This window comes from Narcine bancroftii, chromosome 13 (genome assembly GCF_036971445.1).
Source record: "Narcine bancroftii isolate sNarBan1 chromosome 13, sNarBan1.hap1, whole genome shotgun sequence".
Taxonomy (NCBI): domain Eukaryota; kingdom Metazoa; phylum Chordata; class Chondrichthyes; order Torpediniformes; family Narcinidae; genus Narcine; species Narcine bancroftii.
Window position 1 is genome coordinate 35,419,289 of NC_091481.1, and position 27,403 is coordinate 35,446,691.

Genomic DNA, 27,403 nt, shown 5'->3' on the forward strand with positions numbered 1-27,403 from the left:
AAATATAATTTGTAAGAGGTAGGGCCGTGGACCCGTTTAAAATTCCCGGGCCGACCTTTTCACACCGCGGGTTCCCGGGAATTTTCCGGGAATGTGCACTGCGGTTTGAAAAGACGACCGATAAGGACGTTCTCGTATCTGTGCACCCTGCTCGTGGGATGGAAGCACTGAGACACGCTGCAAGCATTGAGTGGTGATGAAAAGTGACAGGACGGAGTTATTACCACCGGTGGGAGGTTCTCCCCAGTATAAAGGGCTTGTTGCTGTTTACTTGCTGCTTTGGTTGCAGGTGAGCAGCAGAGCGTTGCCTGGGCAGCTCGCTACTGAGTGCCAGAGCTCGCTTTTGCCCAGTTCCGTCGCGTACTCTCCTCCCACTATCCCCGCCTCTTCCCAGATAGGAGTCCAAAGAGCAACCTGGCAGCGCAGAGCGGAGCCGGGCTGAAGTGTGCGTGGACCTCGTCCAGCCCCGCCGACCCCTTCGAGCCTCCCAGTCCAAAGGTGATCTTAAAAAAATATGTGATGCTTTGCTCAACCTTTGTCCAGTAACTTGCAGCTTCATTTTAATAGGAAGGAGTGCGGGTTCAGAGAGGGCAGCTGGATTCGCCAACACTCCCAAAATATCCACGGTGGCATCCCGAAGATAGGAAGGTGCGGGTCTGAGTTCGAGATTCGCGTGGAACATCCAGCCCGGAGCACACGAATGAGATGCTCCCCGGGGACCTGTTCTGTCTGATCTCAGGTGCGGGCGATGGTCACCCGTGGATTTATTTGGGTGGGAGTTCTGGTCAACATTTGTCGCTCGACTATCATCGTAGCTTAATGCTCCTACCTTTCCCACATTTCAATTCTAAATGTGCTCATTGCTTATTCACCATTTTCTCTTTCTTGTTTGCCCGCCGAATTTCTGGGATCACCCGAAACCAACTCGACTCTCTGGGACGAGTTACAACGTGGTCACAATGGTATTTGCAGTATTCCATGCCCTTTGTCGCAGTCCTGTGATACTAAACAAGCCAGGCTGGTTCAGGTCGGAAACAAAAAGGGAAAAGGTGGAACTTGGCATTGGTTTGGCTCCTGTACCTGGGACAGTTCCACCAGAAGACCAATCTCACTTGTGTAAAGGCAGGCAAATAATTTGTTTTATATACAGACTTGATTCGTCCTGCATTCAGCATTGTGCTAAGCATGTCATGTCATATAGCCTGTGCAATGAGTTGGTCTGCTGAGGATGTGTGCCCTGAGTTGGCCCTGTAAATTGGTCTTGCACAGACACCAGTCATCTCATGGGCAGTTTTCCTCTCTGATAATGTGTTCATATTGTTGAAAACAAATGAGGGTTACACAAGGATGGTGTTGTACAATGAAGTTAACTCAGAAAATGGAGAGTATTAATATAATGATTTGAAATGTAATCTGCACCATATCAATAGCCTAGGAGATGTTCAGGGGCTTTGACTTCTTATGGTGAAGTGAAGCAGATGATAAGCAACGGCAGTTGTTGCAAAGCTCCATGAGGGGAATGTAAAATTGACTGTTAATTCTCCATCACAAATAATATAAAGGCAAAAGTGTCCTTCTCTCCCTCTTGTTCTATTGTTTCAGGGCTATTCCGTGCATTTGGCACAGGGTAACTTAATAAGGAAATGCTACGTGTTGTCTCCTTAGATATTTTCAAGTGTAAAGTGTATTTGGTGGATAAACATCCCAAGCAATTGTTAATCTGGGCATGGCTCAATCTAAAGTAATTACAAGTGATAGATTTGTCTTAGCTTTTGCATCAGCATGTGATTGCAGTTGGTTTGTCTCTGTCGGCTGCAGACATGTGTGTTTCATATTGAGGCACGAAATTATCAATTTAAATATAGTGGGTTTCACAGCCTATGCACAGAGGGTAAGTCGGTGTTTTTTTTTTACTGCATTGCATCTTGAGGAGAATAGCAAATACACATTGTTTAAGTAAAGCCGAGTAAAGTCTGGTAGAGTTTAGAAAAGAATTATACAACAGGAAGAGATTACATAGATTGTATGAAATGTTAAAGATGGAGATAAACCAGCAGATAATAATTTTAGATTTGGAGCATTTGGACAGGGGCCAAAACCAGCAAAACACAGGAACGTGGAACCTGGAGGGGCTGAAGGTGGAAAAATGAATGGCATTGGGATGACTGAATCGATAGATGTGTGTGAGTAGATCACAAAACTAGGAAATGCTTCAGAGGAGGAAATTAGCTATTACTGTAGTAAATATGGGAGTTGATGGGATGTGAGAGATAAATAACTTGCAAGAGTGCAGAGAGGAGGGATGGGGCAGGACTGATAGAATTATTCTGCTTGAAGGACTCAAACACGAAACGTTGGGTATTCATCTTTACTTCCTATGGATGTCATGTGATCTGCTGAGTTCCTCCAAAATTTTGGGGTTTTTACAGATCTAATGGGCTTCCCGTGTTGTCATATGTAGGTGGCAAGTAATGATCACCTTGAGCAAGAGAGACAATTGCTGATGAACTTCATCAGTATTCTGTGAATATTAGGGCCAGATATCATGGACCAGCCATAATTGCTAATCTGGGCGTGGCTCAGGAAAGCCACAAGTCATGTCTTGGCTCGTCAAAGCCTCTTCACAATCCACAATATACGATATGGAATGCACCTTAGAGTCATGTAGCTTCAACAACACCACCAATAAAACAGCAGCGCCCTTGCCACTTTCCTTGATGTCCACTCTCTTGACCACTTGTGCACTAACTGCAAAGTGCCGTAAAGTTCCTCCGATAGTATCCCTTAAACCAGCAATCTCTAAAAGAGAAGGGCAAAAGGTGTATGGGAACATCATCTTGATTATGTCCCTCGTCAGGCGACCTGTGTTTAACAATGATCTCAGTTCCTTCATTGTTGTTAGGTAAAAATCCTGGAAACATATAACCTAGTGTGTAGACATGACAACAGATCATGGGTGCGCACACTGTTCAGTTCATTTAAAAAAAAGTTCCATTATTGTCACTTAGTACTACATTTAGAATGTAACATACATGAAATTTGACTACTGTAAAAGAAGACAAAACTTTCCCCAGCACCCCTCATAGAAATGAGGCCCCAGCAAGGAATGAACTCACCACCTCTGGTTTACAAGACTAGTGCTCTAACCTCTGAACTACTGGAACCTCTAGGACACACATGTCAAACTCTGGCCCATGGGCCAAATTTGGCCCACGATATAATTATATTTGGCCCGCAAGATCATATTAAATATATATTAGAGTTGGCCCGCTGGCCGACGCGCCAGTATAGCGCATGCACACTGAAGGTGAAAATGAAGACGCCGGAGGTGTGGAGGGATCTCAGAGTCCCGAATCCCGGGGATCGGAGCGCCGCACTCAGCCTGCCCGGCTCCCGGACACACAGACCCGGCTGGAGTTGGGGACCATCCTTGCTGGGTCTGTGCTTCAGCGGCGACACCGGACCGAACGTCTCATTGGCAATGCCTTCCCCCTCGCTCCGTGTGCGGCGGACCCTGCCTCCCGCTCCTTTTGTTGGAGACGAGCCCGGCGCCGTGAGATCGCAGTTTAATCCCTCTCCAACCATGGGAGGGGGGTGGGAGCAACGCGCTCTTCTCGGCCAATTCCTCCACCGCCCCGGACGCCGGCGTTTCAACGGGGGGTTCGGGTGCCTTCGTCAGGCGACCGACCTGTTGGTCCAAGACAAGGGGAGAGCGTACAAACTCCACACAGACAGCACCTGAACTCGGGTGAACGTGGAGCTGCAACCCCACATTCCACATCAGGAGCAGTGAGACAGAAGCTTATTTTGTTCCTGTGATTTAAGCCTTTCTTGGGGTGGGGGAGGGGGTCCTTCTCTGACCACTTGCCTAACAATTTACCTAATCAGATGTGGAGTTACTACAACAGTTCTCAACCTTTTTTCTTTCCACTCGTGTCCCTGTGCCATTGGTGCTCTGTGATTAGTAAGGGATTGCTTAAGGTGGTCTGTGGGTGGAAAGAAAAAGTTTGAAGACCACTGCTTTAATCATCCCTCATTGACTCATCATGTGCACGGTTTCAGATCTCCAAAGGAAATGGGCCAATGACAATGACAATGAAAGAGTTTATCCAAAACTATTATTAAACATTTATTTTAATAAGAAAAAGTTTAACATTACATATGTTGAAAGAAGAGAAAACATGCAGATGTTGTTGAAAATTTTCAATAAATATTTAGTTCGGCCCTCGACTTAGTCCAAGTTTTTAATTTTGGCCCTCCGTGAATTTGAGTTTGACACCCCTGCTCTAGGAGGATATGGTTATCCACTGGAACCACCAGTGTTCCTGGTCCATCTTTATTTGCAACAAGAATCTTGTCTTGAATCATTTGTCCTTCTGGAAAAGATATTCATTTTACAGTGGTGTTGGGAACCACTGGTGAAGAAGGAACAAGAATGTAGACTCTAGAAATGCTAGCAACTTTGAGGAAACCTGTTGGTGCTAGTCTCCATAGGCTTGCTGCCCTTGCCCAAGGAGGTAATGACCATAAATGTAGGAAGTTCTGTTGAGAAAGCATTGGTTGTAGTTCACTGTGCATACCATATGGACAGCAGCCACAGTTCAAAAGAAGCAGAAGAAATGAATGATTAGAGTAATGGATTGGGTGCCCTTCAGACAGCAACTTTGTCCTGGATGGTGCTAAGCTTCTTGTGTGTTGTGGGAGCTGCGCTCATCCAGACGGATGATTGTTTTCCATCATTCTCCTGACTTCTGACTTCTGCTTCTGCTTTTCGGGAAGTTTTCAGGATGTCAAGAGATAAACCACAATTATTGATCAGCATTCTCTGGAGAATCTTCAGTCCAGTTGTGATCTTCATGATGGTGCTGGGAAACCCACCCATGACAATGGCATTGAGTGTCAGGCATAGAAAACTGACTCCCATCAAATCATATGAACTTTAATTCCAAGGAACGCACTCCTAGTTTGGGCGATATCTCTTTGCGTTCAAACAGTTGCTGCACTCCCTTCAAAACCAGTTTTTTTTTCTCAAATATGATGCCCAGTCGTTGTTCTTGGTAGTTGGGTGTGGAGCCGTTTGTGCTTCATATCACTGTAGTGTTGTACTCCATCTGATGGATATTAGAGGTAAACAAGAAGGCTGCAGATGCTGCTAGACGTTTTAGTACAGTAATTTTCTGTATCTATTCATGATATTTCATGTATCCATGCACTAGTTTCAGGGCCCAAAATGTTGGTTTTATATCTTTAAATATATTGTCCATCTATCTTTAGGGCAGCACATTTGGCGTAGAGGTTAACACAATGCCTTTATGGTGCCAGTGATCAGGACTGGGGTTTGAATCCTGCTCTGTCTATCAGGAGTTTGTGCATTCTCCCATTGTCTGTGTGGGTTTTCCCTGGGGGCTCCGGTTTCCTCCTACTGTTTGAAACGCATCAGGGGTGGAGGTTAATTGGGTGTAAATTGGGGAACATGGACACGTGGCCAAAAATGGCCTGTTTCTGTGCTATATGTCTAAATTTAAATTGTAAAAATTAAAAAAATTACATTTAATTAATTTTTTAAAAAATTTAAACCTATGAATGCTGTTGAGTTCCTCCAGCATTTTTATGTTTATACTTGTCTCTTTGGATATTTCCTAATTTGTTTTTTTTTACTTCCACTTTTCTGCTACTTAAAGAGAATTCTGTGCATTTTGGGTCCAAGGTGGCCAACCTCACTACTGCCTATGTTCAAATATAGTGACCACAAGTTTTTTTTCATTTGTTCAGCCAATTAAAACCCTATTGTAATTTTGTTTCCCTTCCTGAAACTTGCACTCCCATGTACATCAGTGTTATTGATACATGGCCTCTTAATCATCTGTAAGTATTGTCAGTGATTGTGGTTTCAACATGGATTTTCCCCAACAGCAGAAAAATATTAACAGAGTTCCTTTCTCTACGGATGCTGCCTGGGTTGTTGAGTATCTCCAACATTTTTTGTTTTGTTTCAGATCATTTATCTGCTATTAAACATTTTCTCTGTATCACCTCAGCTAGTTTAATATGTTGTCTTCGATTATTTCACTCAGCCTGTTCAATTCACTTTGGCAAATTCATCAATATTTCATATTTTTTCAAAAATTTAGACATATAGCACTGTAACAGCCCAGTTCATCCCTATGACTCCACCCAATTCATCCCTACAACTCCGCCCAATTTACACCCCAAGAATGTTTTGAAAGGGGGGGAGGAAATTGGAGCCTCCAGAGAAAACCCACAGGGAGAAGGTGCAAACTGCTTTCTCTCTTGCATGCTCCAGCTCCCTCTGATTCACCTACCACCCTTCCACATCAGAAGTATTTTAAAATGACCAATCAACTTACCAACCAGCACTTGTTTTGGATTTAGGCAGAAACCAGAGCACTTGGAGGAAGCCCTCGAGGTCACAGTGAGAACATGCAGACTCCACACGGATGGCACTGGAGGTCAGGATTAAACCCAGATTGCTGGAGCTATCAACCTTCACACAGTGCTGCCTACCCAATTCCATGACCTTCATTTTTAGCTAACAGTGCTTTGTGAGGGGCTTTTGTGAGGGTCTGCTGAAATTCCTATTGATGCTGTCTACTTGTGTTACCTCTTCAAAAGAGTGAAACCTGGTTAGTCAGCACGACCAACCAAACCCATACTAGCTTTTCTGATCAGCAGGAACTTTTCAAGATGATAATTCATTCTACTCTTAATTGTAGAGTTGAATTTTAAGTTTATTTATCACATTATATCTAGTTCAGTTAGAAGGGTTCTTCTGTGACTAGTGTAACATGTTAAAAATACATACAGTTGTATACAGTACAACAAGAACACAATGTCAGAGTATAGAGTTACATTGGGGGAAAAAAATCAATTTGTACCAAGCAAAGGCAGCATGGGAGTACTGTTGTGGGGTTCATTCAGGAGTCTGATGGCTGTAGAGAGGAAACTGCCCTTTAAGCCTGTTAGTGTGCAATTTTGGACTCTTGAACTTTCTCCCTGCTAACATCAGGGAGAAGAGAGTGTGTTTGGGGTGTGATAGGTCCTTTCCGAGTGTGGGTTGCCTTTCCTAGAGAGATGCAGATGAAGTCACTGGAGGGGAGGGAGGTGATTGTGATGTTCTCTGCTGTGTTTACTGGATCTGCTTCTGATTTTTGAGCAGAGCAGCCCCCAGATCATGTTGTGATGCATTTGACAAGTATGCTTTTAATTGTTGACCTGTAGAAGTTGCTGAGGAACCAGGGTGATGTACCAAACTTTTTGTTTTCTAAGAAAGTAGAATTGGTGTCCTTTCGTGGCCATCATATCAGTGTCCTTAGTTTGGGTCAGGAAATGGGAGAAGTTTATTCTGAAGAACTTGAAGCTATCAACCTTTTCCACCAGTGCCATTGATGCGGGCAGGGGTTCAGTATCTTGCACCAACCCCTGTAGTTGATGATCATCACCTTCACCTTATTGACGTTGTTACGAGCCCAAAGGGCCCCAAAACCCAGCACCAATAGACATTCACCAAGACAAGTGGCTTTCAAAACAAAAGTTATTTTTAATCAATTTCAAACATGAAAATAGAATCAAACTTTAACTTAACTCTATTCTTATACTATACTCTATACTAACCCAAATTACCCCCTTCTAATTCCAAGTGCACGTGTATGTAGTGAGCGTGTAAATTCAAGAAAAGTTCTTTGGCCCACAGTTCAATCTCACTTCTTCTTCCAAGTTCTCTGGTTGCAGGCAATCACCATACTGTGCACAGAATTGAACATGTATAAAGTTCACCTGGCTTGGTGTTTGAAAGGTAAATGTTTACCGCTCAGGAAGGTTCCTGTAGGGTTTGCAGAGAGAGATATTTGTTGCTTCAGGATTTACACAACTGAGGTACCACCACTAGTCATCTCAGGGTCTCGCTGATGAAATTTTCCCCATCAGGGTCTTCTAGATGGTAACCTCTTCCTTCAAGCTACCACAGACTTCCATTCCTTCCTCTATTTCAAGAGAAACATCAGACAGATAGCACTTCCAGCCATCTACTGCTCTGGAACCTGCTTTCATCAGTTTCAAACAGTTTTCCCTGGATTGCACTTTTCAGTTACTTGTCAGGTCAGTGTCCCATACACTCACTGACTGAGCTGTTAACTCTCTCTCCTTTCCAACTCAAACTCCAAAGAGAGCATGTGGCTTATGTCTTGCAAAACCCCCCACCTCCCTGAACAAAACAACAGGAGTTCTTTCTTCTGCTCCCATCTGTTGTTAGATAAACAAAATCCAGGAGTGACCTTTCTATGAGCACCTTGCAGAAAGGGTGACTCCAGCAAGACAATGGTCAAGCATTTTATGACTCAGTTCAATTAACACCTACTTGTGAAAAGTGCTTACATTCTCCAGAGATCTTCCAATGTGAATTCTTCAGTCTTTCAAATAAGATCTATTTTAAAATGTGTGTATGTATGTGACCTACTCTAAATCTTATAAATTCTCTCCAAATATTAATATTGTTACAACCTGAAGAGAGAGGTTGTAATCTTGGCACCAGTCTTTCAATCTCCTTGCACTTTGTCAATACTAGAGCGCATGCCCCCCAAAGTTCCTCAACATGGTTATCCAACTTCACGAAAACCAACAAGGTCGGGTCAGATACAGCAATGAGCTCTCTGAACCCTTCTCCATTAACAATGGCGTGAAGCAGGACTGCGTTCTCGCACCAACCCTCTTCTCAATCTTCTTCAGCATGATGCTGAACCAAGCCATGAAAGACCTCAACAATGAAGACGCTGTTTACATCCGGTACTGCACGGTTGGCAGACTCTTCAATCTGAGGCGCCTGCAAGCTCACACCAAGACACAAGAGAAACTTGTCCGTGAACTACTCTTTGCAGACGATGCCGCTTTAGTTGCCCATTCAGAGCCAGCTCTTCAGCGCTTGACGTCCTGTTTTGCGGAAACTGCCAAAATGTTTGGCCTGGAAGTCAGCCTGAAGAAAACGGAGGTCCTCCATCAGCCAGCTCCCCACCATGACTACCAGCCCCCCCACATTTCCATCGGGCACACAAAACTCAAAACGGTCAACAAGGATCGACAACGAGATAGACAACAGACTCGCCAAGGCAAATAGCGCCTTTGGAAGACTACACAAAAGAGTCTGGAAAAACAACCAACTGAAAAACCTCACAAAGATAAGCGTAAAAAAAAAAAAAGGGCTTTGGCAAATACTAGAGCGCATCGGATGTCCCCCAAAGTTCCTCAACATGATTATCCAACTGCACGAAAACCAACAAGGTCGGGTCAGATACAGCAATGAGCTCTCTGAACCCTTCTCCATTAACAATGGCGTGAAGCAAGGCTGTGTTCTCGCACCAACCCTCTTTTCAATCTTCTTCAGCATGATGCTGAATCAAGCCATGAAAGACCCCAACAATGAAGACGCTGTTTACATCCGGTACCGCACGGATGGCAGTCTCTTCAATCTGAGGCGCCTGCAAGCTCACACCAAGACACAAGAGAAACTTGTCCATGAACTACTCTTTGCAGACGATGCCGCTTTAGTTGCCCATTCAGAGCCAGCTCTTCAGCGCTTGACGTCCTGCTTTGCGGAAACTGCCAAAATGTTTGGCCTGGAAGTCAGCCTGAAGAAAACTGAGGTCCTCCATCAGCCAGCTCCCCACCATGACTACCAGCCCCCCCACATCTCCATCGGGCACACAAAACTCAAAACGGTCAACCAGTTTACCTATCTCGGCTGCACCATTTCATCAGATGCAAGGATCGACAATGAGATAGACAACAGACTCGCCAAGGCAAATAGCGCCTTTGGAAGACTACATAAAAGAGTCTGGAAAAACAACCAACTGAAAAACCTCACAAAGATAAGCGTATACAGAGCCGTTGTCATATCCACACTCCTGTTCGGCTCCGAATCATGGGTCCTCTACCGGCATCACCTACGGCTCCTAGAACGCTTCCACCAGCGTTGTCTCCGCTCCATCCTCAACATCCATTGGAGCGCTTTCATCCCTAACGTCGAAGTACTCGAGATGGCAGAGGTCGACAGCATCGAGTCCACGCTGCTGAAGATACAGCTGCGCTGGGTGGGTCACGTCTCCAGAATGGAGGACCATCGCCTTCCCAAGATCGTGTTATATAGCGAGCTCTCCACTGGCCACCGTGACAGAGGTGCACCAAAGAAAAGGTACAAGGACTGCCTAAAGAAATCTCTTTGTGCCTGCCACATTGACCACTGCCAGTGGGCTGATATCACCTCAAACCGTGCATCTTGGCGCCTCACAGTTTGGCGGGCAGCAACCTCCTTTGAAGAAGACCGCAGAGCCCACCTCACTGACAAAAGGCAAAGGAGGAAAAACCCAACACCCAACCCCAACCAACCAATTTTCCCCTGCAGCCGCTGCAACCGTGTCTGCCTGTCCCGCATCGGACTTGTCAGCCACAAACGAGCCTGCAGCTGACGTGGACTTTTACCCCCTCCATAAATCTTCGTCCGCGAAGCCAAGCCAAAGAAGAAAGAAGGATTAATCAAACTTGTCAAGTAACTTCACTGGAAATGAAATACTTTTGAAATGTATTTACTAGCCTCTTTTAAACTGCAGCACCTGGGCAGCCCTCCTGGGACCCAGGTGCAATTACTTGGGCAAAGGTGCCGGAAGCACATTTTAAATTGCAGGGGGATCTACCCATTAAATCGCCAACCCGACGATGCGTCACGTACTCACTAGAAGTACCGCCAGATATTCAGATGCTGGCTGCCTGGTGATGCACGCAGACAAGTGCTGATGTCACCGGAATAAGCAGGTTGGCCATTTTCATTTTTAAGTCACCTGTGGTAGGTCAGGGACCCGGTTGGATTCTGACGAGGTTGACCGGGTCAGACTCTTTCTATGCCACGTAACTGAGGTGCTAACTGGGCAAATGCCTGGTTAATCCCATTTTACAATGCAGTTTGAAAGGGCCTTTTGTTTCACTATAAGAATCATGGTAGTCCCTTTATATTAATCCACCCAGTGGTTTCCGATGACAGTAGGTTTGTTTAACTATTATGAATAGATCCCCTTTATTCTTCAAATGGGCAAGACCTCGGCCACAACTTGGCTGCAACTGCAACTCTGCACTGCACTGACATGTGGATTATGTTGCACTCTGGATTTTACAGAGGACTTTAACCTTCCAATTCAGAGATGACTCAGTGATAATGGCTTCGTGGACGAAGATTTATGGAGGGGGTAAAAAGTCCACGTCAGCTGCAGGCTCGTTTGTGGCTGACCAGTCCGATGCGGGACAGGCAGACACGATTGCAGCGGTTGCAAGGGAAAATTGGTTGGTTGGGGTTGGGTGTTGGGTTTTTCCTCCTTTGCCTTTTGTCAGTGAGGTGGGCTCTGCGGTCTTCTTCAAAGGAGGCTGCTGCCCGCCAAACTGTGAGGCGCCAAGATGCACGGTTTGAGGCGTTATCAGCCCACTGGCGGTGGTCAATGTGGCAGGCACCAAGAGATTTCTTTAGGCAGTCCTTGTACCTTTTCTTTGGTGCACCTCTGTCACGGTGGCCAGTGGAGAGCTCGCCATATAATACGATCTTGGGAAGGCGATGGTCCTCCATTCTGGAGACGTGACCCATCATCTCCCTCACACTTCGCAGCTCACCTACAAAGAATAAAGATAACATAAGAAGTCAGGAACAAAATGATGAGCCAAAAAAAACAGGCTTGATCTCCGTATTAGAGTGAAATTATCAATAACTAGATAAAGGCTTTTTGGTTCAGTGTTAATTTTTTAGGTGCTGAAGCTCACCAAAAATGGTGACAAAGAGGTGCCGGGGCAGGCAGACCCCCCCCCCCCACCCCCAGAGGAGGAGATGATGGCCCACAATGCAATACCCTGTGCAGCCCTGGTTACCTTGCCATAGAAAGGATGACTTTTAAAGAGTGCAGATAGATTCACAAGGATATCACAGGGACTGGAGGCTTCGAGTTACAAGGAGTGTCTGGATACACAAGAAGTTATTTTTCTGGAACATAGGAAGCTGAGTGGTAACTTGAGTTTTATAAAATCATGCGGTGACCAACACAAGGCAAATAATCAGTCTTTTCCCTATGGTAACAAAGTCCTACCACAAGAGGGAATAGGTTTAAGATGAGCAGGGAAAGATAGAAAAAAGACCTGATGAGTGATTTTTTTTTCTTCTTTGTTACAAAGATTGGTGGGTAATTAGAACAAGCTGCCAGAGGAAGTATTGGGAGAGAGTGCGATTACAATGCTTGGAAGACATTTGGAGAGATACATGGATGGGGAAGGTTTAGAGGGGTACGGGACTAATCACGCAGCATCCATGAAAAGCAAAAGGCAGTCAGGCTTGAGCCCTACTTGAGGAGTCTCAGATGATGAATGTCCCATGGCTGAGTTGGGACATACGTTTCTATGGTTCAGTATAACTCTATGACTGTGAGTGGTTAGGGGTCCATGCCTGCACTTACTTTCCTGAGATGTTCCTGTGACCTGGAGCACCATCCTCTCTTGGATCTTGTACTTTAGGACACGGTAGGAAATTATTTGGCCAACTCTGTCCACTCTGGATGCTGGCTGGCTCTCCAGAGAGCATGCCATCCATCTCAATCCCCCTTATTTTCCTGTGAATTGTCCTCCCTCGTGTGCCCATCCACATTGTAAGGAGCTGGGCCATCAAAAGAAGGATTTTGCTTAGAACCTCTTTAACCTTCCATTGCATACACATGTAGTGCTATGTAATTAAATTTACAGATCAGTGTTTTAGATTAATTCTCTGCAGTTCCATACCAAAAAACCTGACCTGGGTGTTTGAGACAATTAAAGGTATCAAGTATTTGGTATTGATTTGAGCCAGCCTATAAAGTACCCATCTTGAGGTTGTTTATGGAATCTTAATTTAACATATTGTATGCATACAGGATTGTGATCAGCAATTTTGAACCCTATTTGTTTATATTTGAGCTTTTAGTTTATTTCATTGGTGGGTTCAATTGGTCCAAGTTTGTGGTCTCAAAGAAAGTCCACAGGCTGGGTGAAAGTATAAAGCTGTGTGGCTGTCATTTTGGGGGGAGGAAGGGTTTTGTGGGGTTTTTTTTGTCTTGAAATGCCAAGAATACCGAGAAGGGTTCTACTGCAAGCAGACTAACCGGTTATCTCTAATGTTCATACGATCTTGTAAAGAGCACAATTTACAGTGTATGGGATTTCCCTGGCAAGGAAGATCAGCACGGCGGTGCTGTTATGGGGTTCATGATAGCTGCTGCAGGGAATAAATGGTCTCCAAGCCTGTTGGTGCAAGCTTTCACACTCTTTAGCTTTCTTCCTGATGGGAGAGGGAGCAGACAGTGAACAACAGCTAAAATTGATGGTTAACAATATGATTTGCTTAATGAATATGAAAATGAATATGAATGCTTAAAAATTGTTTAAAACTGCCAGTATTTTCAGCATCTTTATATGTTTGTGACATTATGGTTGTCCCTGCTTTATATCAGTGGGCACAAAGGTACAAATTTTGTCTCATCAGAAGTAGATTTCTGTAGTTCACTGTTATCTTGGAGAAGAACATTAACTCTACTCTCATGAAGGGGTTATCCAAGCAGAATTGACACTTCTGTCATGAGTAATATTGGACAACTAAATAAAATCTAGTTCCTATGAAAGCAATAGATTCACGCTATGATTTTGTTTATTTGTTATGAATCTGCACTTTCTGTGGTCAGTGTGGTTCCTTTTTAAATTCCTAGTTCCTCATATATTGGAGCAGCAGCATCATCTCCCTTCCCAATGTCGTTACCAAAGAATCTCAGGCCCAGGACTCCTGGGTCTCCAGCCCAGTTTGCTTTGCTCCAAAAAACTTGAGCTCACAGCTTCCCAAATGGTATCAAAGCGATGAGAAAATGTGCTTCTTGTGACTGAAGGAGGCCACACGACACCTGTATGTCCTTACTCAGCTGAGACTGTTCTTAGTCATGTCTCATTGGGTAATGCAGTGCAAACAACCAAATCAGTGGTTCGCAATCTTTTCCATTTTGAGAATTCCCTATGTCATAGGGGCTCTTTGATTAGTAAGGGATTGCTTCAGATGGGATGTGGGTGGAAAGAAAAAGTTTGAAAACCACTGTTTTAATCGTACTTTGACTCGTTATGTGCACGGTTTCATAAATGGGGCCAATGACAATTTTTCGCAAGCAAAATATTTCAGTGACAATTGGGTCTGGAGCAGTGATTCTCAACCTCCCCTTCCCACTCACCTCCCACCTTAAGCAATCCCTTACTACTCACAGGCACATTGGTACAGTATGTGAGTGAAAAGATAAAGGTTGAGAGCCACTGCACTAAATATATATAAAATATCCTGTTAAGATGAATCTTTGTGTGGGATGGGAGCTGTTCCATCCACAACCACAAGAAATTCCAGAGAAAGTTAAACAAGAAGATCGCGTTCAATACATAAAAGTGCTGGAGAAACTCAGCAGGTCACGCAACATCCATAGAAAATAAAAGGTAACCAACATTTTGGTCCTGAGCCCTTGGTCAGGAATGGAGTTTTGTTGATTGGATGGAAACTCCAGATCTGCTCACGAGCAGCTCCAGAGGAGCTTAGAACGTTACGCATAACCCTTCCTCTCCCTCCATCCATGAACTCCATCTTCACCTCCTGTTGCCTTAGAAAAGCAGCCAACCTACTAAAAGACTTATCCCGCCCCTACCACACTCTCATCATACCCTTTTCTGTCGGGAAGTAGATTGATAGTGTGAGATCACATATCACCAGACTCAAGGACAGTGTGTTTTCCATTGTTATCTGACTCCTAAATCATTCACACCTTTGCTCTGTTCTAAGTGACTTCTCTGTAAATCTATAACTCTGCAGTGTCTTTTTACTGCTGTACTCTATATGGGTTGATTGCTTGCAAATCAAACTTTCTCACTGTACCTTGGTACATATGAAAATTAAATTTGAAATTGAACTTGAACTAAAGTTTTATGATTTAAAGTGTTTTTTTTTAAACAGGTTAAGTTTTTGCAAGTTATGATTCATGGAGGTCGGTGTGTCAAACCTGCCTTGCGGGACCTATCTGGAAACATGGGAACAAGGATGTGAAATGATGAATTTAGGTGGTGACGAAAATCCCTTTGAAGGAAAGAATGGTTTGAAAGACAGCCAAAATTCCTGGGAGTGCAATGTAGAGGAACAAACAAGACCGGTTGAAACTGAGAGCCAGGAAGATCAGCTCACTGAGAATTTGGTCAGCTCAAAGTCGATGCCCATCTTGACGTATTCATTCAGCCCAGATGTGGAGGTTTCGCAAAGCCCTTGTTTCCAGTTTGACAGGATGGCTCCTGCCAGGGTCTCCCTATCTCCATCTCTTCGGAGAATTGGAAGAACAATGCTGAAGCATCAGCCATTGCAGGAATTCTGGGAGGCAGGGAGGCCACTCAAAGACACTGAAGATCCCAAGCTGTCCGCTGTCTCACAGAGTCCAAGTCCGGCAGCTGGTCAGAACTCGAATGTCCAAAGACCACTGTGCGAGGAGACTCCCAGCCAGCCCAAACCATCTCAAGACAGTGTGCAAAGTGTCAAAGGCCTTTTAGGTGTTGATAACTGTGGACAGAGTACCCCTCAAACTGATCCAGGCATTCCTCTGTGGGCTCGACGAAGAGGTGACTGCCAGATGGCTTTGCTGGATAATCCTCAGCAGGTAAAACACCCAGTTACTTTATCCCTCCAACTCCAATGTGGGGATTTCTCTTTCTTCACATGCCATAGGACCAGTTTCTCATATTGAGGTAGGACTGTATTTGGGCTTTAACTACTATTTTCATGATGCAGCCAAGTGTTTTGAGGATTTGGGTCACCTGGAAGATATTACATCCTTCCTGGATAGACAGTATATAAATCTAATGGTAATTTTGAAGCCCACTATCACCGTCAAAGTAGTTGGAGAACAGCGTTGATTGATTATTGTCTTTCTAAACTAAATACTTAAAAACAATAATTGGGACAATTTATACACTAGTCTAGAATGACCAAAAATGTGTCTGCACTATTGAAGCAGGACTTTTTTCTTGCACTTCTGCAACTGTGAATATTTACCTATTGTATTTACTATTTCCTTGACCTTGTCGCGCTTTGTGTCAAGTTAATTTATACTTCTTGTTCATTAGTATATTTGAATTACTTGTGCAGCTGCAGCAGGCAAGAATTTCATGGCATCTGTACATTGTACCGATATACATGACAGACTCTCTTCATCGTTAACCGGCACGGTTAGCGCAACGCTATTACAGCGCCAGTGAACCAGGTTTGAATCTGGTGCTATCTGTAAGGCGTTTGTACATTCTCCCCACGACCTGTGTGGGTTCTCCCCAGGTGCTCTGGATTCCTCCCACCCTTCAAAGCATATGGGGTTGGTAGGTTAGTCGGGTGTAATTGGGCCACATTGTATTGTTAAAAAAAATAATTATAATTTCAGTACTTGACTACAGCTGAGATTCATGAATGCAGCACAGTCCAGAGTTGAGTTAGAACTTTCTTGTCGATTTCCGTGGTACATTAAAGTAGTCATGTGACCAGGATGGACAGGAGAGAACAAAAAAATCTGTTTTAATTACCAGCTCTTAAAGTGTTCATCCAAATACCTTTTTAAATGTGATGGGGATGTCTTTCAAGCAGTGATGGAAGCATGTTTTCCCAATCCGTGCTTCTGATAAATTTATTTCAGTTTTCATTAAACAATGAGAGATCCTGATTCATTTTAAAAGAGGATTTGAGTATATCAGTACAGATAACTTAGTGGAATTAAATAGAATGCTGATGGGACCAAACCTGGAATTACATTCAAAGCTGGTCTCCCTAGCCAAGGAAAGGTGTAATTGTGGTAAAGGGTATTCAAAGTAAGTTCCCCAGATTGATCCCTGAGATGGAAAGATTGTCCTAGGACAGAGATTCAAGATTCCTTTTTTTGTCATATAAAATTTGTTTACTTTTGTATGCCTGGTGTTAGGACTAACAGCCATTTTAAAATTTGCTTGGGTCTAAAGGGACTTTGTTAGCACTAACACAGGAACAGCAATGGAAAATTCACCAGACAATGGTAAATTCAAAATAATTGTTTTTTAATTAAGCTTTTAACAACATAACATTTCTTACTTATCTCTAAACTTACTTAACTCTAAATGTAACCACACACACACACACACGCGCGTGTGTGTGTGTGTGTGTGTGTGTGTGTGTGTGTGTGTGTGTGTGTGTGTGTGTGTGTGTGTGTGTGTGTGTGTGTGTGTGTGTGTGTGTGTGTGTGTGTGTGTGTGTAGGTTCAGCATCATTTTAGTTTTGCTTGAAGGTCTTAAATTCTCAGTTCAGAAATAATTATTAAGTGCTTTTAAACATCATATCTTCAGGCCTCTTTACTCAGAATTGGCTATTTTCTTCCACGATGAAGTCACAAACCAGACAAGGGTTAAATAGACCCAGTAAAATTCTGTCTTCTTTTCCAAAGAAACAGCGAAGTGGTCTTCCTTATTTCAAAGGCATCTGATTCTGTGTCCCCTTTTCCCAGGCGTAACACACGCAACAGCACCACCAATTCTGGTTCCTGTAACTCAACCCTGTCCTTCATAAGGTTTCAACCATGTCACAGGGTTTTGACTTCTGTACTTCCCAAACTGAACTCCCCTCTTTGTCTCCCATTTCTCATGTCACATGGTATGGAACATCATTTCTATCTTTGAAGCTCATAAGGTCTTTTGACACAAATGTGCTAAAAGCATTTAAGTCCACTTATGTCTCCAAGAAGTCTGCTTTACTCAGAACTAAAATGGTCGTGCGTTAACACAGGTGCTTCTGAAATAACGCCAATTGTTTCCAATATCTCAAGAACCATTATAAATCCTTTTCATCTTCTTGAGTCTAACTTCAATCAGCATCCATTTTTGTCTCAAACTGGCTTCTGTCTTCTATCTGAAAGAACCATGTGTGTTTAAAATGCTAATATGTTGCTTTGTGCCACTGTAACCACCCAAACTAACTTACTAAGAATACATCTATATATAAGAAATATAGTTTAACATTAAATTAAAGATGAACATAAATCCGTTACACTGGAAAGCCACACCAAGAGACGCCACTAGTCCAACATCACCATCAAGAGGAGAAAGAGAAGCAAAAGGGAATTCCTACCAAATGTCCATAGATTCCGCCGCCTCCCCCGAGGCCGCTGACTCCTGGACTTCCATAACCTTCGCAGCTGCACAGCCTCCTGTCTGTTTCGATGGTGAGCCTGAGCTCCAGGCGTCCAAGTTACCCTCCTTGACCCCTGGTTTCTAACCTCTGAAAAAAAATTAGGAAGCCATCAGTGCCCAAGGCCCTTTGGGATATCTGCTAACCATTGGAACTTCCACAAATCCCAATACCAAGTTCCGACAAGCCCCGTCTCCAGCAGCTCGCGACCTGGTGTGAGGCTTTGGAGATAAATCCCGCACACCTCAGAGTGTCGAACAATAAGAGACGATCTCACTGAAACATACAAAATTCTTGTGTTGCTAGACAGGGCAGACGCAGGAAAGTTGTTTCTCCTCCCTCGGGTGTTTAAAGGTTAAATATTGAAAGTGTAATTAGCGACATTGTTAGTGTATCGGTTAGCGCAATGCTATTACTGCGCTAGCAATCGGGACCAGGGTTCGAATTCACACTGTCTGTGAGGTGTTTGTACCTTCTCCTTCTATCTGCATGAGTTTCCTGCAGGTACTTCTGTTTCCTCTCTCTGGGGGTGGGGGTGGGGTTGTAAGTCAATTGGGAGGCACAGGTTCGTGGGCCAAAAGGGTCCGTCACCGTGCGCGTCTAAATTAAAAATTTTAATTTAACTGAATGAGAAAATAAAAAAAATAATCAAAATGTTTAATTAACAGTTGAATAGCTTTGAAATGAACTGAAATAATTCAAAGTTGACAATTTCCTGAAAGCTTCCTTCTTTCGCTCAGACATTCCTGTCTGGGAATGAATGGAATTACTGAACATGCTTGTCTGCCACAGGTGAAGTGGACGGATCCAGCGTGACCCCTAGAAAACTGCAGGAATGCAGGAAGTTTGCAGTCAGACATGACATGCCAGGAATTCCAGCACAGTCAAAACAATGACTCCATGAGAATGCTGAGGGTTGCTCCACTGGGCCCCAGATTTATTCGAAGTTGTGAATCATCCTGCCAGCAAAGAAAGTTGTGCATCACTGCTGATTGTTTAGTTTAAAAGAGAAAAAAAATTAAAAAAAGCTTAGGATGTGGAAAAATGCTGGACAAATTATCATTGCAGTTATTAGTCACTCAACCCACCTCCTGAAAGGTTTCACACAAGTTAAAAACCTCCTACATTTTCACTACTTGCAACAATGAACTTTCGTCTCTCAAACACTTTCCTATTTTCGTTTCCATAGTTCTGTTTGCTCAGAGTGCAGAAGTCGTATTTACACCATATCTTCATTATCCTCTCTTTGAAGCCAGGATACTTTAACTTGGAGCTGGTGCTATTTTAATAATCTGCCATTAAGATTTGATTGCATCTGGAAACAGGATCCTGACACGTATATCAGAGGAAAAAAAGTATTCCGTGAACAATTGGCCAGATACTCATTTGGGTATGGCAAGATGGAATGCAGACATTCAAAGTAGTATTCCTGTGGAAAAAAATTATATATAATTTGAGAAATAACTATGCCACATTTTTACAAATTTGGCACTCGTGTACTCCGGTTTAAATTTGAAATATTGTACTTCTTGTGCCTCTGGACCTGTGAGTGTATTAAAAGATTTTGTTTAAATATGTGTGTTAGATGACATCCCTCTGTGCAAGCCTGAAAGTTTCTTTCTTTTCTTTCACTTTGTATTACTATATTTTATCTTTATATCAGCTATTTTGAGGGTGGAGGGTGGGAGTGGGAATTACATGCAGTACAACTCCAATTATCCAAAATCGGATTCTCTGAAATCCTCAGTTATCCAAAATATTTTCGGAGCCGAACGGACCAGAGACCTCTGGCTCCTGGCGCTGGCAGCAGTGGACCTCTGGCTCTCGGCACGAGTGGGGCCTTGGTGGAGAAGTGTCTGTGATCGGCAGTGGCCAGCATTTTTTTGGGTGAGAATTAAACTTTATTTTAATGCTTAAAAAGCCTTGCTTTGTTTTTGTTTAAACACTGTTACAGATTATTTGCTGTTGCTATTAGGCTGTTTTTAATTAAATGACAGGTTCTCCGAAAAAAAAAGTTTATCTTAAATGGGCCCAGTCCCAAGCATTTTGGATAATTGGAGTGGTACTGTACCATCATTTAAGTTTTTTCTCTTTAATCTGTACTATTATATTAAATTTGACAACTACATGCATAGAGAATTTTTTTAACCAATTAACCTTTATCTGTGCATCAGGATAATATTTAACAAACTACTCTTCATGATACTCATTATTGTGCAATGAATTCTTTGGGTGAGTCCCAACAATCCCAAGTCCTTTTAGATGGGGAAGCTTTTTCTCTTCATACTCAGTTACACAACGCACACTTAACTGAAGAGATTAAGTCCTCTTAAGGGCCAGTTTCCGTGCAGTATCTCGAAGAAAACCGATCACACTGTCTCAGTATCTTCCACTCAAAAGCCCCCACTAAATCCATGAGAGCTGATTCCATCAGGGAGAGGAAAAAAATAGCAAACCAAGCCTATTTAAATTGCAGAGAAGGGGGTCGGGTGGGGGGAGGGTGATAGAGAGAGAGAAAGAGAGAGAGGAGAGAGAGAGAGAGGAGGGAGAGAGAGAGAGAGGAGAGAGAGGAGAGAGAGGAGAGAGAGGGGAGAGAGAGGAGAGAGAGGAGAGAGAGGGGAGAGAGAGGGGAGAGAGAGGGGAGAGAGAGGGGAGAGAGAGGGGAGAGAGAGGGGAGAGAGAGGGGAGAGAGGAGAGGGAGAGAGGAGAGGGAGAGAGGAGAGGGAGAGAGGAGAGGGAGAGAGGAGAGGGAGAGAGGAGAGGGAGAGAGGAGAGAGGGAGAGAGAGAGAGAGAGCAAAAGGGAAGCTTGCAAATAGATGGAGATGTAAGCTTGAAAAACAGCATCTCATCTTCCTTCTATATTTTTTCTCTTTTCAGATGCTGCCTGGCCTGCTGAGTATTTCCTGTACTTTGTTCTTTCAGATTTCTGCATCTGGAGTGTTTGCCTTCTAATTCTGTCCATGTGCATCTGCTGGATCATGTTACGTTGCTTATAGTCAGGAAGTTTAGACAACTAATATGGAGCAACTCAAGCTCGAGTCGCAAATTAAGAATTTTAATATCAAACTGAGGGATGATTGTAAGAGTCAGACCTGGTCTGTGCTGCCCCTGGTCAGCCCATGCAGACATTCAACTGTCCTTTGAAGTGTAAACTAAGTCAGTAAGTTGTGTAGATGCAGTCATGAATAATTGCCAGAGAGGACTAATTAAGTCTATTAATGGTAATGAATATGTAGGTATGTAAAATATGTCTTTTTTTTTTCTTTTTCTTTCTTTGGCTTGGCTTCGCGGACGAAGATTTATGGAGGGGGTAAAAAGTCCACGTCAGCTGCAGGCTCGTTTGTGGCTGACCAGTCCGATGCGGGACAGGCAGACACGATTGCAGCGGTTGCAAGGGAAAATTGGTTGGTTGGGGTTGGGTGTTGGGTTTTTCCTCCTTTGCCTTTTGTCAGTGAGGTGGGCTCTGCGGTCTTCTTCAAAGGAGGCTGCTGCCTGCCAAACTGTGAGGCGCCAAGATGCACGGTTTGAGGCGTTATCAGCCCACTGGCGGTGGTCAATGTGGCAGGCACCAAGAGATTTCTTTAGGCAGTCCTTGTACCTTTTCTTTGGTGCACCTCTGTCACGGTGGCCAGTGGAGAGCTCGCCATATAATACGATCTTGGGAAGGCGATGGTCCTCCATTCTGGAGACGTGACCCATCCAGCGCAGCTGGATCTTCAGCAGCGTGGACTCGATGCTGTCGACCTCTGCCATCTCGAGTACCTCGACGTTAGGGGTGTGAGCGCTCCAATGGATGTTGAGGATGGAGCGGAGACAACGCTGGTGGAAGCGTTCTAGGAGCCGTAGGTGGTGCCGGTAGAGGACCCATGATTCGGAGCCGAACAGGAGTGTGGGTATGACAACGGCTCTGTATACGCTTATCTTTGTGAGGTTTTTCAGTTGGTTGTTTTTCCAGACTCTTTTGTGTAGTCTTCCAAAGGCGCTATTTGCCTTGGCGAGTCTGTTGTCTATCTCATTGTCGATCCTTGCATCTGATGAAATGGTGCAGCCGAGATAGGTAAACTGGTTGACCGTTTTGAGTTTTGTGTGCCCGATGGAGATGTGGGGGGGCTGGTAGTCATGAGTCATGGTGGGGAGCTGGCTGATGGAGGACCTCAGTTTTCTTCAGGCTGACTTCCAGGCCAAACATTTTGGCAGTTTCCGCAAAGCAGGACGTCAAGCGCTGAAGAGCTGGCTCTGAATGGGCAACTAAAGCGGCATCATCTGCAAAGAGTAGTTCACGGACAAGTTTCTCTTGTGTCTTGGTGTGAGCTTGCAGGCGCCTCAGATTGAAGAGACTGCCATCCGTGCGGTACCGGATGTAAACAGCGTCTTCATTGTTGGGGTCTTTCATGGCTTGGTTCAGCATCATGCTGAAGAAGATTGAAAAGAGGGTTGGTGCGAGAACACAGCCTTGCTTCACGCCATTGTTAATGGAGAAGGGTTCAGAGAGCTCATTGCTGTATCTGACCCGACCTTGTTGGTTTTCGTGTGTAGATGCTGGAAATCTGGCGTAAAAACAGAAAATGCTAGAAACATTTAGCAGATCAGACAGCTTTTGTGGAAAGAGGGAAAAAAAGCCTTTCATCAGAACCAGGAAAGGGATAAAATCATTAATGGTAGGTTGCTGAGAAGCTGGGGGGTGGGGGGGGGGGAACAAAAGAAATATTTAATAGGTATGCAGAAGATGAGTGTTGTATATCACACAGTTGCATTGGAGGGTGCCGTGAAGAGTGGTAGGCATGAAAAGAAACTGGGAGGGGCACAGTGATATTACTGCGCCAGTGACCCAGGTTCAAATCAGGCACTGTCAGTAAGGGATGTAAATTCTCCCCGTGATCGCATGGGTTTCCTCTGGGTGCTCATTTCCTCCCATGTTAGCAGGTTAATTGGTCACATGGGTGTATTTGGGTGGTACTGGCTTGTGGGCCAGAAGGGCCAGTTTCCGTGCAGTATCTCTAAATCAAGAATAAAGAATAGCACACCTGTGAGCCACAAAAAGAATGGTTCCCGTTAAGGTAGGATAGAAGGGAAAACATGTCTGGGGGTGGAATTTCATTGAATTTGGTTGAAATGGCAAAGTTTGTTCTGTTGCACAATAAGGCTGATGAGCAAGTGTTTTCCCAAAGTTGGCCACAACAAAGGTGACCAATGGATCAGAATCTCATCTCATGCGTGGTGGCTTGGGAAAGCGGGCAAGGTAAATGAGGAAGCAAGTGGTCAGGCACAGAAACTAGCAGCAGTTAATTGGTGAGCTGCAGTGGAAATTCCCTAAATTGCTACTGATATGATTTCCCTATGGTGACTTGTGTCCTTGGTACCCACTACTGGTGAGTCAGAGACTCCAGAGAAGATACAAAGCTCATCTTATGATTGGAGTGACCTCAGATGCTCCCTTTGCACCACTGATTAACTGAGAAACATTTCCAGTGTCATACAGAACTACACGTCATCTCATCTTGTTGCTGGGGCAACCGTCATGTTTTTATGTTCATGTCGATTTTGCAATGTGTATTTCACAATTTGTTTGTCAGAATACACAAACAAGTGTTTCAAATTTTTCTCAGAGTTGCAACGTGAACCAGAATTGTTGGCATGAGTTGGTTTAATTACATAAGGAATAATTGGGAATATTACAGTAGAATATACTCTGGTACATTTATAAATTAAGTTCAAGTTTATTATCAAGGATACAAAGATGCAGTGATAATCTAGCACTTCAACAAGTAAGACACAGTACAGGAGTACAGAGATACAGAGAGAGATCAGTTGGTATAGAACCAACTTAGTTTTACTTGTCTGATGATGGCAGGAAAGAACCTGTCATCGACTCCGGTGTAATCTCGTACTCATCAATCTCCTTCCCAATGGCAGGGTGAAGCAAGTGTGAAATTGCTAAATCTATTCTGAATCTTGTACTTGCTGCAACTCTTTCATTTAAAAGTCTAATATGTTAGTAAACTTGTCGCGGCATAATGACGTCCTCAGTGCTGAATTCATCCTGAATTTTCTCAACTGGCAAAACCAGTTTGATGTGCTTGCTTAGGCAAGTTCCCCTTACCAGTTTTGGATAGATCAATTTTTAAACCAAAATGTATGCTCTCTCCCTAGTTCCCTCTGTGCTTCCTTGTTGGTCTTCTCTCCTCTTCCTCATTTCTTTCTATCCATGTGTTCGTTCCTGGAACGTGGGCGAAGCTTGCAAGGAAAAGGTGGTGCTCTCTCCACCGCCCCTCATATTGTCCTTTCTCCACCCAATCTGTGCGAGCCTGCTATCCAGCCTCCCGCCCTGCTGCAATTTGACCCCGCTCATCATCTCCTCTCCTGTCAACTAAGTGATGGGCGGCAGTCTCCCCAAATTTGACCCATTTTCCTGGCCCTCTCATTCTTTCATTTCAGTTTTTTCCCCCAAATAGATTCACCTACTTTCATCATTTCTGAAGAACCAGATGCAAGAAATAGAAGCAGGAATGGGCATACAACTCCATCATTCAATAAGGATGTGACCAATCTTTCCTTTCAGCACCATTTTTTTCCAAAAATAATCCTTATTCACCATAAAATACACAAAAAATATTTATAAAAGAAAACCATGCAAAGACTTATCGCATCCTGAATGTCACATCCATGCATTCTATAGTTGCATTCATTCTCTAATTAAAATGTAGTGCCATTACCATTACTCTGATGTGTTATAGCTTCTTACCCTCTTCTTTTAAGGGCATGCCCTCCAGTCTCAACCCCTCAATGTCCTTGCGTTGGCTGCGCCAAGTCTCATTGCGTCCCTCAGCATGTACTCCTGGAGCCTGCACCCATATCCCCCATGTACCAAAAGACCAACAAGCTTTGGGCAGTCTGAAGAATGTCTTTCACTGTCTTCCAGCAGCTCTGGATGTCTGACTTTGTGCGCCTCCCCGGGAACAGCCCATAAATCAGAAAGTCATCTGTCACGCTGCTGTGGGGATGAGCCGTGACAAGGATCCTTGCATCTGTCTCCACACACTCTTCATGAATCCACATTGTGCAAAGAGGTGGGAAACTATCTCTACTCCCCGCAGTTATCTCGGGCACAATGTGCATTGTGGGTGATATTCCGGTTATACAGGAAAAATCTGACTGTGGGGGGGGGGGGCCTCCTCTCACCACCAACCAGCCAAGTCCTCGTGCTTGTTTTGACCACTGGCGGTGAGGCATTCCATCAGTTGACCTGGACGGTAAGCTCCAGGAAGTACCCCACGGTCCTCATTGAATCCTCATCTCTCAGTGTCTGCAGGATTTCTGTGCTGACCACTGCCTGATGATCCTATGGTCAAAGGTGTTTGACTAAAAAATCTTTTCCACGAAGGTGCCCTCATTCTTTGGTTCCATTCACGGCCTGCTGCAGCCACACATGAAGGTGGACATCAGGATGAAGGGTACGCCATTGCCCCCATTGTCTGGTGACATACATAGTGACCCTTCAGATTCTTTCCATTTGGGATCCTTATATGAACCAGAACACTGCTCTGGTGACTGCAAGGGCAGAGGTACGGTGGAATGGGCCGCACCTGTGCTACATACATCAGTACCAAGAGCACTTCGCGCCTGATGACTAGGTTCTTCCTCCTTATTGAGAGGGAATGCCATGCCCACAGACCTAATTTCTGGTGACTTTTGTAATCCACTCCAACCAATTTTTGTTGCACGCCCTGGCTCTTCCAAACCAGATTCCCAACACCTTCAGGTTGTCATTATCTGATTGCAATGGGGATGGTGGACCGGTCAGACCAGTTACCGAAGAACATTGCTTCGTTCTTCTGGTTTACAGTGGCACCCAATGCAGACACAAGCTGGCCACAGATGCTGATCAGTCTGCGGACCAGTCGAAAGCCTTCTTCTGGTCTAGGCTGATCATGCAGGTTTCCACACCCTTGTCCTGCATGTTGGTGATGGTAGCAGCACAAGGCTGTCAGTGCTTTTCCTGCCTGGGACTGTGTAGGTTTGGTCTGGTTGGATTACCTATCTCAGAACAGACTTGACTCGATTGGTGATGGGCTTGGACAGGATTTTGTAGTTAACAGTGATATTGGTCTCCAATTCCTGATATCCTCCTTTTCCCCCTCTGTTTGAAGATGAGGGTGATGATGCCCTTCCTCATGGAGACTGATGTGCTTTCTGCCAGGAGCATAGGGTTGTATACTTCCAGCAGGTCCAGGCCCACCCAGTCCAACAGAACCGGATATAACTCACCCAGTAAGCCATTGCTTCCGATAGTTTTACTTGACCCAGATAGTCTGTCAGCTCCCCATGGTAATTGGCTGGTGCAGACTCTCCCTCTTACTGTTGTCTAGGACATTCATGATGGAGGACAGGAAATTCTTGGAGGTTGTTCTGTCTGTGGCTTTAGTATCCTAGAGATTGGCATAAAAGAATCTGCTGTTCCACTGAATGCCCATCTGCAAGGATGTGACTGAGCTGTCCTCTTACTGTGGATCACTGAGCTCCCTCTGAACCTTTTAGAAGAAATCACTGCGTGGACTCAGGATCGGAAATTGATCTTGGAAGACTTTGAGGTGAATGGCATGGCCTGCTGGCTCTTCTCAGAATTCCTGCCTCACATCCTCCCCTTTTAACTGCAGAAGGAGGAGTTGCTGCAGGTCAGTCTGGAGTTTCTCAGTTCACTCTGCCTCTGTCTTGCCCTCTGAACCCCCCTTTGAGGATAAAGAACCTCTTGATTTTCTCTTTTATCTCTTCCCTCCAACCGGCGTACTTCTTTAGTTCTTCTACGTTCTCTGGGGTTAGCAACTTCACATTCAGCTTCCACATCTCCCTGCCAGCCATCTGGTCCTCCTACAGGTGATAGGAGGTGTAAAGGAGGCAGTGGTCAGAGAAGAACAGCCTTCGACACGAAGACAGTCTAACCGGGACCGGCTTGAGCCATCTGATCTCAACCAGGTAGGGTGCGACTGGGCTCCACCTGCAGGGTTGCTTAAAGTGTGGTGCGTCCTTTACCGTCTCCATCAGGAGTCTGGAGGAGCTGTCCTGTCTGCTGTCAGCTCCGCCAAATTGTCCAGCCGCATCCATGATGCAGTTGAAGTCACCGACCGGCCAGAACGAAT

General features: G+C 44.4%; 1 protein-coding gene across 5 annotated transcripts in view; it reads left to right on the forward strand.

Annotated features, from left to right (window-relative positions):
* The first annotated feature begins 293 nt into the window (after positions 1-293).
* plekhg7 (pleckstrin homology domain containing, family G (with RhoGef domain) member 7) overlaps positions 294-27,403 on the forward strand; it is an 87,441-nt gene continuing 60,331 nt past the window's right edge. For 3 of the 5 annotated variants that reach the window (XM_069908170.1, XM_069908173.1, XM_069908174.1), the window contains exons 1-2: positions 294-739; positions 15,041-15,728. In XM_069908170.1, coding sequence (XP_069764271.1) covers positions 15,066-15,728 — 663 coding nt within the window. In that variant the 5' untranslated portion in view covers positions 294-739; positions 15,041-15,065. The remainder of the gene's footprint in view (positions 740-15,040; positions 15,729-27,403) is intronic. The other 2 variants (XM_069908171.1, XM_069908172.1) reach the window with 2 other exon arrangements.